This window comes from Taudactylus pleione, unplaced genomic scaffold (genome assembly GCF_031769625.1).
Source record: "Taudactylus pleione unplaced genomic scaffold, aTauple2 ptg000127l, whole genome shotgun sequence".
NCBI lineage: Eukaryota > Metazoa > Chordata > Amphibia > Anura > Myobatrachidae > Taudactylus > Taudactylus pleione.
In genome coordinates, this window is record NW_028284529.1 from 16,623,868 (window position 1) to 16,639,366 (window position 15,499).

At 40.5% G+C, this 15,499-nt stretch overlaps 1 protein-coding gene across 1 annotated transcript in view; it reads left to right on the forward strand.

The window, feature by feature from the left end:
• MPDZ (multiple PDZ domain crumbs cell polarity complex component) overlaps positions 1-15,499 on the forward strand; it is a 229,645-nt gene that overhangs the window by 106,274 nt on the left and 107,872 nt on the right. Inside the window, exons 26-31 of the mRNA XM_088472634.1 lie at positions 201-293; positions 453-630; positions 3,060-3,170; positions 4,426-4,509; positions 7,911-8,006; positions 13,829-13,900. Coding sequence (XP_088328760.1) covers positions 201-293; positions 453-630; positions 3,060-3,170; positions 4,426-4,509; positions 7,911-8,006; positions 13,829-13,900 — 634 coding nt within the window. The remainder of the gene's footprint in view (positions 1-200; positions 294-452; positions 631-3,059; positions 3,171-4,425; positions 4,510-7,910; positions 8,007-13,828; positions 13,901-15,499) is intronic.

The following is a 15,499-nucleotide window of genomic DNA, read 5'->3' on the forward strand; positions in this document are numbered from 1 at the left end:
GGTGAAATAATACATATGAGCAGTTGTACAGAAAGGTAATAGAAGACAAAGGGACAGCAAAGTAGGCAACCGAGAGCCGGTCCAAAATCCTAAACTGAGTTTACGTATAATATTTTTACAATTCTAATTCACTACCACTTATATGTTTTTCTGTGCACTGAGATTTTGAAGAAAGTCTTAACATGTACTGTATGTTCCAGTGATGCCCCAGAGCTCCCTGAACGTGAAGAAGGGGAAGGGGAAGAAAGTGAGCTCCAGCATGCAGCATTCAACAACTGGAATAATCCCAGAAGGTGTGTGAGTGGGTGTGTGTGTATATGTGTGTGTGTGTGTGTGTTTGTGTGTTCCTTCGGAATTACTACATACCTTCTAACTAAAATACATTCAAACCCTTACAGACAACACTGTATGTTAAAAAAATATCCTTAAGGCCATTATTATTATCCTTCCAGGGTAGAGCTTTGGAGAGAGCCTGGCAAATCTCTGGGGATCAGCATTGTTGGAGGAAGAGGCATGGGAAGCCGTTTAAGTAATGGAGAAGTGATGAGAGGAATATTTATTAAACACATCCTAGAGGACAGTCCAGCAGGAAAGAATGGAACACTGAAAACTGGAGATAGGATTGTGGAGGTACCACCTGACAAACATCTGTAATGTGCAAACATGAATAAATGCAATTATTAAATGCTCTAGTGCACAGAGCTGGAAAGGGTTTGTATTGATTTCACCATACAAGTGCTGCATGTTTGATGATGATAAGTTAGTACTCTGACCTATACAGTAAATATCTCACATTCTTTGCAGTCAAGGGGAATATTATGTGATTTTTTTTTTATCAAGTAACATATTAAATATATGTAGATTAGTAGCTATTTAACAATATCATTCATATTGGCACACTCTTATGAAGACATTTTTATGCATAATTTTAGTACGGTTGCGAACATCTAACTATTCCTTTTATATCATGTCTATCAGGGCTTGACAAATTTTTCTAAAATCTAGGAGCAAGGATAAAAGTGTAGGAGCCAGACCACCATCCCTCCCCAAAAAATTACAGGAGTGAGGGAGGAGCACAGCTCTGCATGTTATGCACACTATACTAGTTCACAAAATCGTCATGGTTGAATGGATACAGTAAAATGGAGGCCCCCTCACTGCTCTGCACAGCTCCCCTGCTCCACCCTCCAGTAATAATGAACAACATTTCACATAAAATAATGGTGCCAGAAAGTATAACAAAACCCCCCCTCCCCTCTTGGTCACACCACTATCCCTCTGAAGCCGCTCCGCAATTCCTGGCCACGCATTGACCCTACTACCGGGGAGCTGATAGGAGACAGTAGACAGCCGGGATGTACAGGAGAATCAGCGTAGACTGGGACAGACAGCAGGGATCATGGCAGGCCTGTGCATGATATGAACAACGCAATACTATAGGCACGAATCTCCGCTGGACCTGATGAGGATCTGCTTTCTCCCTCACTGCAAAATCTAGTAGCCAGGGCGACCTGGCCCCTGGGATTTGTCGAGCCCTGATGTCAATTGCATAATACACTCGGTCCTCAGGACCCCAAACAACTGTGCATGTTTTCCAGGTCTTCTCACAGAATCACAAGTGAGATAATTAGCCCCACCTGTGGATCTTTTAAATGTGTCACTTAAGGGGATGTAGTTATGAGACCGGCGGCCGCGCGATGCCACCAGTCTCAATACCGACCAGAGAAGGGACTTAAGATGGGCATCGAAATACCGACGCCTACCTTAATCCCGATGCCGGAACGCCAAAGGACGCCAGCCCGAATGAGGTAAATCCAGGGCACACTTAGCATTGGCCATGGGGAGGGGGTTAGGTTTAGGGAGTATAGCGGGGTTAGGGTTATTTTTTTTGGGGGGTAGGGCTAGGCACTACTGGAGGAGTTAGGGTTAGGCACTAAGGGGGGAGGGTTAGGTTTAGGCATGAAGGGGGGAGACTAAGGTTTAGGCATTAACAGGGAGGGTTAGGGAGCAGAGAGGGTTAGGCTACAAGAAGGGAGGTTTAGGGGGGGAAGGAAGGAGGGTAAGTATACTTACCCGACCCCTGTAGGGATACCAACCATCGGGATGCTGCTGTCAGTATTCTGACAGGAGGCATCTCGACAGCCGGCATTACATACCCATTCCTTAGTAATGACTGCACCTGTGCTCCTTCTAGGTGACCGGAAAAACGTGAACTGTGTGGAGTCCTGAGGACTGAGTTTGAGAACCACTGGTATTATACATCTTTAACATTTACTTGAATAAATAGTGTAGGCTATATCTGCATAAAAAAAATCCCTTTATTATTCCCTTAAAGTATCTTGTTTTTATTTTACTTCATTTTCTAATCAACATACTGTGGTTGTGAATGTTGACTGTAGCTATATAGAAATACACAACTTGTAAACATTTAAATCCAGCAAATTTATAGTGTAGAGTGACTTTATCTCACATCTGTTTTAGATATTAGTTTAGATTATTTATACTTCAAAAATTGTTGAATTCTGGGAATTGTCCCATTGAGACTTGGAAAAATAAATTGAACTTTTCTGTCTTCTTGAGTAGGGCTTGGTACAGCGTTGTGGCTTTTCCCTTAATAAGATAACTAGCCTGAATCTTAAACTGTCTATTTTTGTTTGCTTAAATGAGTCGACTGCAAGACGTAAGCTTCGGATTATCTTCAGAGAACCCTGTTATAGATGAGGATTCTATAAGTAAAGCCATTTAGAAAATCACTTACGACCTAAAGCTGTTGCACCAATGCTTTTTCACAAATAAAGTCTATTACTGACATCTATTTATAACACTTCCCCAAAGCATGTATTGATGCCATTGTTAAAGGAGGTTACATGCCTTTTTTCCATTTTTTGCATTCACCTTATTTTTATTTTTACACAGAAGAACACAAGTGTGACACGATCACAAGCAAATGTAGTTTTTGAAACAATGGCACTTCTGAATTGCTGACTGAACAATAACCTATATATAGTGTGAGATCGCTTGAGAAGTTTATTTGTATGATTGAAGTCACTTTGTTTTAGGTGGATGGCATTGATCTGAGAGATGCCAGTCATGAGCAGGCAGTGGAAGCCATAAGAAAAGCTGGAAATCCTGTTGTATTTTTGGTCCAGAGTATCATCAATAGACCCAGGGTAAGCAGTTGAAAACTTGTTAACTGGGAAATTGATAAACCCTGTGGGTGTCTAAGATCATGTGGATTTTAACTGCCATTTGTACAATGTAGAGAGCAAAAATTTACTGTATTTTCACTTTTAATTAGTTTGTATATCAATTGGTGACACCAAGGGATATTTAGCCATGCAAGCTTTGTATATGTGATGTGTATGTCCTTCATACTCTGATACTTACTAATATGTTATGGTATATAGAATAGGTATTTTAATATCCAGTGATATATTACCATCCTGTTATGGTATACAGTATATGGTGTACTAAATATATACTTTAGGTATATCTGTTTATATCTTACCTTTCAGTTTTGGCATATACAGCATATAGAATGTCATCTATGTAGATGCATATTCTTCTGTTATGTCATGGTATATATTGTGTTTAGAATATGCTTTTTATACCCAGTAATATTTTACTAGACAGTTATGTTGTATAATATATATAGAATATGTCCTTTATGTGTATCCTAGTTGCAAAGTGCTGCAGTGTATGCTGGCACTATATGAATAAATGTTAACCCTGACATTCTTTTATTAGGTATAGTAGCTGGAATATTTCTTTTAGAAAAATGAGTAAAGAATATGTCCTATCTACAGTGATGTTTCCCTATCCTGTTGTGGCATATACAGTATGTTTTGCAGCAAATGTGCATTATCTATATCCATTTATATTTTAAAATCCTACTATGGCATGTATGGTGTATTGTCCTTATGTACACACATTGATATTGTACTATATAGTTATGGCATATATGGTGTATTGCATATGTCCGTGGTGTATACCGAGTGATATATTACTATTCTGTTACGACATGTCCTTTAAATATCCTCAGTGTGATTGTATTATACTGTTATGGCATAGTGAACAGAGAATGTGCTTTATGTATACATAGTGATATTTTACTATTCTGATATTTTTATGGTTTATTGAAAATGTTTTCCCGGTGATATTTTTCTATAACATTACAGTTTGTACAGTTATTTTGATTTGTACAATTATATAATATATTCCTTAATGGTCAAAAGATACAGTAGTTTAGAATGACTTTATGTTGACATGCAGTATTCTCACTAACCCCTCAATACAGAAACATTGGGTTTATTGATCAGACCTTTTGTTTCACTCTTGTGCTTCTTCACCATTTTAACTTTTTCCTTCATAATGGTTTCTTTCATAAATTAATTCACAAGCTGTTCTCCACATTTTCTTCTCTAGCCTGAATCTGTGTATTGCTCTCCATCTGCCTCTGCTTTTAGGGGACACCAACCTACTAACCCGTTCTCTCATCACTCATCCAAGGTAAATACGTATTCAGCTTGGAACTGTATGTTCATTATCATTAGGCATGCTTTCAACTCTAACAGCCCTCTACAATTGTAGTCATGTTGATGTGAAGTCACCCATTTATAACCTCAGTTAATGATCTGTTTTTACCCGATCTGCTTTGTTTTCTCACTCATCGAACAGCTTCTTCAATAAGTTTCACTAAACACTTTATCCGAATTGCTATGTTTTAAACCTAACGCCTTAGATCTCAAATAATGAATCACCTGAAATTATTTGTTTGTCATAAAAACTATCACAGGAGCTCAGTGCTGCTTTCGGGCGTTCACTCAGTCAGTAATATATATATTCACCCCCCTTGGCTTTTTACCTTTCTTGTTATATTACAACCTGTCATTTTTTTATTGATTGATTTTTTTAATCTGAATTTTATGTGATGCATCTGCACAAAATAGTCTAATTTGGTGAAGTGAAATGAGAAAAATATACTGTATATAAAAAATAATATTTTATAAATAAAATTCTGAAAATTGGCATGTGCATATGTAATCACCCCATTTGCTATGAAGCCCCTCAAAAGTTCTGGTGCTACCAGTTACCTTCAGAAGTCACATAATTAGTGAAATGAAGTCCACCTGTGTGAAATCTAAGTGTCACATGATCTGTCAGTATAAACACACATTTTCTGAAAGGCCCCAGAGGCTGCAACACCACTAAGCAAGAGGCATCACACCATGAAGACCAAGGAGCTCTCCAAACAAGTCAGGGACAAAGTTGTTGAGAAATACAATTCTGGGTTGGGTTGTCAAAAAATATCCAAATCTTTGATGATCCCCCGGAGCACCATCAAATCCATCATCATCAAATGGAAAGAACATGGTACCACAACAAACCTGCCAAGAGAGGGCCGCCAACTAAAACTCACAGACCTGGCAAGGAGGGCATTAATCAGAGAGGCAGCACAAAGACCAAAAGGTAACCCTGATGGAGCTGCAGAGTTCCACAGCAGAGACTGGTGTATCTGTGCATGTGACCACAATAAGCCATACACTCCATAGAGCTGGGCTTTATGGAATAGTGGCCAGAAAAAAGCCATTACTTAGTGATTTGAGTTTGCAAAAAGGCATGTGGGCGACTCCCCAAATGTATGGAGGAAGGTGGCTCTGGTCAGATGAGACTAAAATTGAACTTTTCGGCCACCAAGGAAAATGCTATGTCTGGCGCAAACTCAACACATCCCATCACCCCAAGAACACCATCTCAGTGAAACATGGTGGTGGGAGCATCATGCTGTGGGGATGTTTTTCAGCAGCATGGACTGGGAAACTGATTTGAGTCGAGGGAAAGATGGATGGTGCTAAATTCAGGGATATTCTTGAGCAAAACCTGTTTCAGTCGGCCTGTGATTTGAGACTGGGACGGAGGTTCACCTTCCAGCAGGACAATGACTCAAAGCATACTGCTAAAGCAACACTCGAGTGGTTTAAGGAGAAACATTTAAATGTTTTAGAATGGCCTAGTCAAAGCCCATATCTCAATCCAATGGAGAATCTGTGGTCAGACTTGAAGATTGCTGTTCACAAGTGGAAACCATCCAACATGAAGGAGCTGGAGCAGTTTTGCCTTGAGGAATGGGTAAAAATCTCAGGGGCAAGATGTGGCAAGCTCATAGAGACTTATCCAAAGCAACTTGCAGCTGTAGTTGCCGCTAAAGGTGGCTCGACAAAGTACTGACTTTAAGGAGGTGAATAGTTATGCAAGCTGAAGCTTTCTGTTATGTTGTCCTAAATGTTGTTTGATTCACAATATAAAAAAAACACAAGTTCACAGTTGTAGGCATGTTCTGTGAATGAAATGATGCACACCTTCAAACAATCCATTTTAATTCCATATTGTGAGGCAACAAAACATGAAAAATGCAAAGGGGGTGAATACTTTTGCAAGGCACTGTAGCTCCAGCGGTGCAGCCGTGTCTTTCGGGTCCGGCTGTGTTAGGTAATGCTGAGTTCCGTTGGCATCTGATCCAGCGGTTCCAGCAGAGAGTTAATCTGGGTACACAATAGATTGACATTGCGCCGACCGAATGGACGATTCAGGTAAGTATACACACTTACTGAATGGCCACTTGACATGTCGTTCTAACGTCACACCTGGGAAGGCATTCATTCGATTGAACGGACAAAATATTGCCCAGTGTGTACCCAGCTTCATTTAACCCCTATCCCTCAGCCTAAATCTAACCCTACCCCTCCCCCTGCAGCCTAACCTTCCCCCTGAAGCCTAACCCTACTGTCAGTATTCTGTAGAATGTCTGCATTTAACATTTCGACATTGTCAACATATCAACATAACTGTCGACGTTTTGAATGTCAACATGCTTACTGCATCCCTTCTACTTGGACTGAGCTTTATTAGCAAGTACCAACAGCAAAGGCCGTAACTAGGGGTGTAAGAGCGGCACCGCCATGCAGAGCCCTGTGGGTGGCACCGCTACTGCCCCACAGTCCCTACATCTGGCTAGCAGGGTGAAATGGCACCCTGTAGCCAGAATCTCAGCAGTAATGCTGCCTGGACCGTCCTTAGGATGCTTCAGACATGTACATCTCTGCCCTTACAGCCAAATGACATCATGCACTCAGTGAGCGTGGACGGCACAGGGCACCGAGACACACAGTTACGACGCTGCCAACAGCAACATTGTATAGATTTCTCCACAAGGCTTCAAGAAATAAGATACCAATGATGATGTCTGTCGTGGTATACGGCCTCTGCATTCATGGGCTTCCTTTATTTCAGTATCTTTATTTGGAGAGTTTATATTAAATGTACGGAATGATATGTCAATATCTTGCTTTACTGTATAAAGTAGAAAACCCTATACTTATAAATCTGGTGCCACATGAAACACACAAACTCCTCCCACCTCTTATCTGGGAGTGTTCTGTTATCGTGAGCTTGAATGTAGAGCTGGTGCAGGTGATCTTATCCCTCGTTGCTTCAGAACATCCTACACCGCCTACAATGAGTATGAAAAAATTATGCTAAACTACATTAGCCAATTTTTGCTAAATATTTAATCTTCAATGGAGTCACAATGAATTTGAAATACTGTAGGTAGTTAAACTTCGTGTGAGTGTCTGTGTGTGTATGTATGTATGTGTGTGTGTGTGTTTGTATGTGTATATATATATATATATATAATCTCCAATTTGATTGGATTTAAAAAGATGTGCTATATAGTTCTAGGTTACACAAGCTTTTCTCCAGAGAGAATGTATATATTAAAGTAAAACTTTGTATACGCTTTTTTAAGTGAGTTGTTTAATGTTCCTTTAATCTTCCAGTTGTTATCTCTGCAATGCTTTTTTTCATACCTGCTTATTTTGTACTAAATAATTATTTATTTTATTTTTTAGAAGCAAAGCTTGTCTTTACAGAGCACATTTGGTACTAAACCTCTCTTCAGATGCACTAACCCATTTGCTGATTCCTCCCAGCTCTCCACTAACAAGGTTGGATGTTTTTATTTTTGGAATTACAGTAACTTGCAACTTAGCAAAGGGTTCCATTTCATTAACAAAACAAATTAACCTACATAATGCTACATGTCTAGCCAATCAAGGGTGGATATATATCTGTACTAAACTTGCCTTTTTTATACAGTAAGACACTAATACAGAATGACCGTCAATAAACATACCTTTTGAACAATTGTACCCACCTTTTTCTTTTTTTATAAAATAGTAAAAAAATAAGTATCTCTTGTCTAAAAATCAGACAATTAATGAGATATATTGTAAGCTTTAGAAAGATTTAATGATTGATCATAATACTTGGTACAGAATTGTCCTCATATACTATTGCCGCAGTCGCGCCATACAGCCCTTCTCGGCAGGCCAGGTCCCGTGTGACTCTGTAACTGCCGTTCATCTTTTTAAAGTGTATGTTGCTTGGATGTGTGTCTTAGTTACAATCGGATGATGCAGCACCGTATTGAGGCTTGGTGTATTAGGACACACCTGACACACCTGCATACTTGAGTTCTTACCATGTACAACTATGTGTAACCTTTTTTGCTCCAATAATAATATGTCCATTTGAGCTGACAATACTATAGTCCTCCCATACTGCTGAGTACACACTAGATGATGTGTCCACATTGGCCAGTGTGTACCTGGTATGTCGCTGAAGATGCGCGCTCCTGAAGCCGATTCGACGGGGCGATATTCTTAGTAGCCGAATGCAACATTGCCCCCACCGTTGTACCGTTGCTGCCTGCATTGGAAAGTGTGTATGCTATTGCCAATTATGGCACATCCGCCGGGTCGCGCCGCTGCTGATGTCGTACACACTAGACATCGTCTAATGTGTACCCGACATATCAATATTGGCTAATGTTTTTTATCGTTTGCCTCACATCACTTTTGTGACGGCATTATGGCCAGAAACATTTTAAATTCAGTTGAAGACTGACACTCTCTGCCTCCTCCCTTACATAATATTTCAAAGTTTAAAACCTTAACTAAACAAATAACGACACATGACAACTGGAGTTGGCGTTTAAAAACATGATAAAATGTATTTTCATTTATAATTGAGTTATTATAATTGTTAGTATGGTGGCGGACAAAAAGAAAGGCAAATAAGACAATAGCTTGCATATAGGTACTCAATAATCGGTGTGTCACCCCTCCCCCTAATCAAAAAAGCATTCCCATATGGGTGGAGTCCAATTCCCAGTTGTTACAATGGGAACACATCATCATTTGTGGGGAGAACGCACCAAACTAATATAAAATGTCATATACACAAATACATTTTCATTCTTTCCGCCACCAACAAACAACAGAACAACACACAAAGAAGAATCTCACAAGAGGGAGGGAATTTCCAGAAGACACGATGAATCATACAATTTGTCAACCCTTATAACACTACAAAACTCTGGCCCTCACACACAATAGGCTCCATAATCACTAGGGAAAAACAGAACCACCGTAAAGGGGTCAATTAAATTATCTGGAAATACTTCACGGTTGCGAGTTAACATGACCTCAGACGCTCTTTACGGCAGCCGAACTCGCTGAATAATGAGAGAATTTGGGCTGAGAGCGGGCTGCGAGGGGTGCGAGATGCGGTGCCGTCGTCTGTGTTTTAACAGTGACAAAGGCAACACGCACCCTTCGCGAGTAGATTGACCCAAAAGTGTCAATCACTTATTTCTCAAGGGAAGGGTGGCGACTCATCTCATCCTCAGGGTTGAAACTGTTTTCTGGGCTTACCAAGTCAGCCTTATGCCTCACGTCTTCTAACAATTACTTTTTATAGTGATGTAGTTAAATAGTTTTACAAACCATTTGTTACATATACAGTAGCTTGCATTCATATGTGTTGGCAATGGTTATTATTTGCATATATCAGATCTTCACTGTGCGGAAGATCTATAGTAAGTGTTATGCTTTGCAAACTTGGATAGGGGTGGAGCTTTAGTTATGTTCACTTTTCTCCTATTTTGTCCTGAGTGCATAAATAGCATACTTTACAGATGTGTCCACATTCATCTAGCCGCCTTGCGTGTTAAACAGCCCTTCTAGAAGCGCCATGATGTGGTGTGACTCAATAGCGACGAGCATCTTTTCGTGTTACTTTTTTCTTTAAAATGTGTCTTATTTGCAAATCTGCATGTGAAATGCTACATTAGTGTCACAGCTGCTGACACTGTAACGTAGCATTTCACATGCAGATATAACCGCATGCGTGCACACAAATATAGGCATGCCTCATATCATTGTAATCCGCAGAAGCTGTTTGTGCATCCTATTCGTATTACTTTGCGAAAAGGATGCATTTTAAGGAAAAAGCTGCAAGAAAAAACTTGTTGCTAAAGAGTCGTGCGGCACTCACGCGTTCTGTGTAACGAGACTTGTAACGCACGGAGGACACATCTGTACCTAAATCATGATCAGTAGTAAGGAAAAATACAGTGGAAATAATGTATTGCATGAATTGGAAACAAGAAGCAATAATGCAGCTCATACCTGTAGTAGTTGATGTGTCTGATGCATACTTTCCTGCTCTCCTGGAATGTCGGGGAGACTCACAAATTTCAGGGAGCTCTCCTTGTAGACAATTCTCTCACATCCCGTCCATTTCTGTGGGGGAGGGGGCCAAGATGACATGATTCACTATCAATTATGTCATTGTTTCCCCACCTCCTGTTGCTGATTGCCGTAAATTGCATTTTGCAGGAGGGACAGGGCCGAGTTAATGCAATTCAAAGTACCATGCCCTAAGATAACCCCTGATAGCTCCCATTCTAGTATTCCCGTTGGAGAGTCCCACATATCGATACTGATGTGTTTTTCAGTCAGTATGTACCGTATAACAGGCAGCAGTTATTCATTCTACCCATTAGTTTTACTATATGTCTCTGACTCCTGGAGTAAGGGATAACTTTGCAGCGAATGAGGTGGAATTTCTTTTGTTTAACTCACATTAGTTGTGGAGAAAATTATTTCACATTAGGTAACTATTCCAGACACTTTCATTTTTGTTCTTTTAAAAGACTAACAACCTCAACCCCAATGTTCAGGACCTTGCAGTTCCATAAAAAGTCAAACCTTCCTGGTAATGACCACCCTTGAGGTCTGCATACCCTGTATTAGAATGAAAGGCCTAGAGAACTAAATACAGGGCCAAATGCAGATGCATTGATTAAATTGATTGGACAGCTACTGTTGGTCTATCAGTTGTCACATTTTTTTAAAAAAATGTTTTTAGAGCAGTTTATATTCACAGCAATCCAGAGAGTCACCATTACCAAGCAATTCAGGTGGGAGTTTCATGAGAGAGAGAAACGTTTTCACTAAGTGGCTCAAAAAATAAAATCACTATGTTTATCATCTAAAATAAATTATCTTATTTTCAGCTGTGAAATGTCTCACTTTTTGGCAAACGTTTTATTCTTTTGTTTTTTAAGTGAAAAACACAATTACCAAAATTCCTAAGCTACAGATGTGTCTTTGAACTCACATCCTTTTTATGCCATATGGTGCGAGACTTAGATGCTTCCTGATTGTTAGCATTTCCTACGCTTGTGTACTTTTTCCAGAATTTTGCATCTTCGTCACATTCACTTATAGGGCCTGATTCAGCAGTGCACGGGAATCTGCACGTGCACAGGACCCATTCTGCGAGTGTGCAGAATGGGTCCTGAGTAGTCGCACACAGACCCTTGAATGCCTCTATCTGATTGACAGGCAGAGGCATTTAAGGGCGAGGTTGGCTGGCATTTCCAGAAATGGGGGCATGGCCAGCCCAGGACCTGCGTTGATCAACGCAGTGTCCTGGGCTCGCAAGCCGGCCAGTCTGAGGATTAAATAGGAAAGATTCCTGGACTGCACACCCTGAATATATAATGGGAGGTGCTACCTGATGAGACTAATTGCAGGCACAGAAACAGACAAATCTCAGGGGCACAACTCCAAATTACTGATAATATATAAAGGCAATAAAATTTTGCAATCAATAGAGGTTTTTAGCATAATCATGGCCAAGGTTATGGGCCTACCCACCATATCCAGGTAACCTCTTTAGGCTAGGTCCCTAACATTCTAAGGTTCAAATCCAGAGGGCAGGACACTCCCAAATCAGCGCAGCCTAGCCACCCCAGGGCATTGCCATAGTGAGAAAAGTGAAGTAAAAATAGTAAGAACAGCTTTTGCGATCCTTGCTGAATCAGACCCATAGTTTACTAGGGGCCTGGGTCAGGGTTGTACGCTATGCCTATGTTCTTGCAGTTGTGAATTTATCGACTGACTGCGCATATGTCATAGCCGCAGTGTGCACACGTGACGAATGAATTGCAGATACGCTAGCTTGGAGTATTTATTAGCAAGTGATTTACAGACTGGGGCCGTTTTGTGGGAGGTAACGGGTAGTGCTGAGAAAAACGCATGTTGCGACCATCTTTGGAGCGTGTACCAGCTGCTGTCTGCGATCTTGTACACAGGAAACATGGCTCTGGGGTTGTATGTACGGCGGCCATTCTGAGTGACCATAGACTCACTCAGGAAGTCGATGTTTGCACGATTTGCAACCGATGCGTATGTGTATGCAGTAGACGGCTGCGATGACTCAGTACAAGTCCTGCCTGCCGGGCGTCTCAGTACAAGTCCTGCCTGCTGTAGCATTAGCATATTTTCACAAATCTGCAAAAATCACAGCTGCGGCAGCATTAGCGCACAGCTCTGAATCCGGCCCTAGGTTCTTAGCTTTCGTATTTAGTAGTAGGGTACCTGTTTTAGAAATCTTCAACTGGCTGCCCTGGTGCAGCCAGCCAACCAGAATCAGCGATGAGAGAGCAGAGAGAGGGGGGCCCGGGTGGCTCTGGTAGTGGCGCTGCATCCGTGCATCTGCATTTCAAATATGGCGTGGCTGTGAGCCAATCACAGCTTGCGGACAAGCAGCCAATCAGGAGCGGCTGCTCCTGAATGGCTGCCGGTCCGCGAGCTCCGGCTGGCTCGCGGCTGCACCATAAATGACATGCAGCCGGCGGCAATGTATTTCAATTGTACGTGGCTGCCAGTGCAGCACTTCTGCACCCGGGCCCCCTCTTTGTCCGCTGTCTCCGGGCCCGGGACTCGAGGCCCGCCAGTCCCCCCCTGATGGCGGCCCTGAATGCAGAACTTACTTTATTGAGGCTTATTCTCTGGAACGGTACACACTTATTTTCAGCTTTATCCCAAAGTGTTAGATTTTGATAATATAAATAATATTCAAAGGCCAAATAATAGTAATATTCTGTATAGCATAGTCAAGTTTATTTCTGAGCTGAATACACGTGAAATAATTGAAGTGTTTGCAAAATATGTACCCCCATTAATTTATTTCACTTGTATGTTACACGTTGCTATGTAAGGAGAAAGGTGCTTCTCTTCCTAAACAAGCAGACAGTCACTGAGAGACATGCCTGCCTCCTTTGCAGTAAAGTACAGTGTGAATTGATTGATTGATACACAGGAGTAAGGCTAGTCATATCACAGCACTTCAGTCTCTGCTTTATGACTTTTAAAAATTCTGCAGTTGTGGGAGGAGTTGCAATTTTCTGTATTTAAGTGGGGAGGTAATATGTTACTTTGTACTAGATTTGTAGTGGAAAGTCAAGTTGACACTGAACTTTGTATTTTACCTTCATGGTTCATAATTAAATTGTCCATATTAGGGCTTAGTGCTCCTTTGTATATTGCAATAGGTTGCATTCTCCCTGCTAATGTTATACTTTTCCAGAATACACTGTATGTTGGTGAAAGTTTTTGTTCTCTTATTGCTGTAGGGTACAATGAATCCGGTTAGAATTGCCTTCCGTTGTTCCCCAACTAACCCCTTTGCCCCCACGCCATTTAAGGTTTGTTCGATTGAGCAGATTTAAGTAATTGTAGCTTCAGTATTTGTCACTGTGTATATGTTTGTGAATCATACATATGTAATGATTTTGATTGTTGTGCTTCTGTTAACTGTGTAACATACAGTATGTTACTTAGAATTTTTTTGTGTGTGTGCAATTTTAGTATTTTTATTATTCATGAAGCATGTGGTTTCTTGCATGATTAATTTTCACTCCATAGATGTGATAAAACTTTACTCAAATTTAAAAAAAGGTAGTATGCTATTGTGTCATTTTGTTAATCGTACTTTTAGAGAAATCTGAAAATGATCATAAAATTTTAGTGATATACTGTACTTTAGAGACCTGTCCGATTTAAGTGTTATCTCCAGTAACAGCATACAGGGGAAGACGCTCCAGAAATAGAGAAATACACGTCTACCTCTAGTGCTCTAGAGGGTATTCTCAAAAGTAGAACACTGACACTGGTGTAATATGTGATTTGTGATAAAGGGCTGAATTCAATTAGCCGCGAAAAGCCGAGATAAATATTGTTTTCGCCTTTAATCGCCTGTTTGGACGCAATGTTTTCTCCATGCGTAAATGGGTACTAGTATATTTTGGTGTCTCTAAAGTGAAGATTTGAAAAATCTAAAAAATACACCTGCTGCAGCCCCCTGCAATTTTAAAACCACCTGTCTCAACCTTATATCCCCCCAAAATACCAGGCCCACTAGTTTTTCCCACTTTTCCCACACTTTTTAAATTTTTGCCCCAAAAATGGCATGTCTGTTTGGGGTGAATTAAGATAATCTTTAATTTTGTTTGCCTAGTTAGTCATTAAGGGGGGGGGGGGGGTCCACAGGGTTCTGAACCAAGTCCTCACTTTTGTACCCCAAAATATGGATTTTGCACTTGTTTCCTCCTGCCTTTTGCTGGAGAAACTTTTTTTTGCCCGTCTTTGCCTATGGATTTTTCCCCTAGGCGAAAACATCCTGGAATTGAATACGGCGACATTTTGAAAACAGGCGAAAACTGCACATCGGCAAAAACTGTTCGCCGATCTAGGTTTTTCGCGGCTAATTGAATTTGGCCCAAAGTGTTATAAAATACAAAGCAAAGTACAGGAGCACAGTTTAAGAACTAGGAACATTCTAAATTCAATTGTATAGAAAGATCTGCAACACTACCGAATGATATGTTTTCTATAGAAATTAGCTACTCATTTTGTTCATTACAGATGCCCATCTACTGCAACAAGGTTACAATGTCCTCTAAATATCCCTTTCATGATTCCTAGTTTTGAAGTATTTTTCTTCCATTTCTCTGTCCTACAGAAATATACAACAAAATACTTTAGGGCTGTGGTTCCCAAACTTCTTCGAATCGCGGTACCCTAGAGTATCAGCCTTTTTTCCATGGCACCGCAGGGTTAAAAGTTTCTAATTGAGAAATTCAGTAAAAATTAAATTAAGTAAATTGTGCTTATATGTCACCCTTAGGTTCAGTTATGTTGTGGTTGAAAGGGCTCCACTTGTTTTTGTACAAATTTTTTGATTGACAGTCATTAGCACTGGTTTTGCTTATCACACTGACTAAAAATAATTTTATTTGGAACTG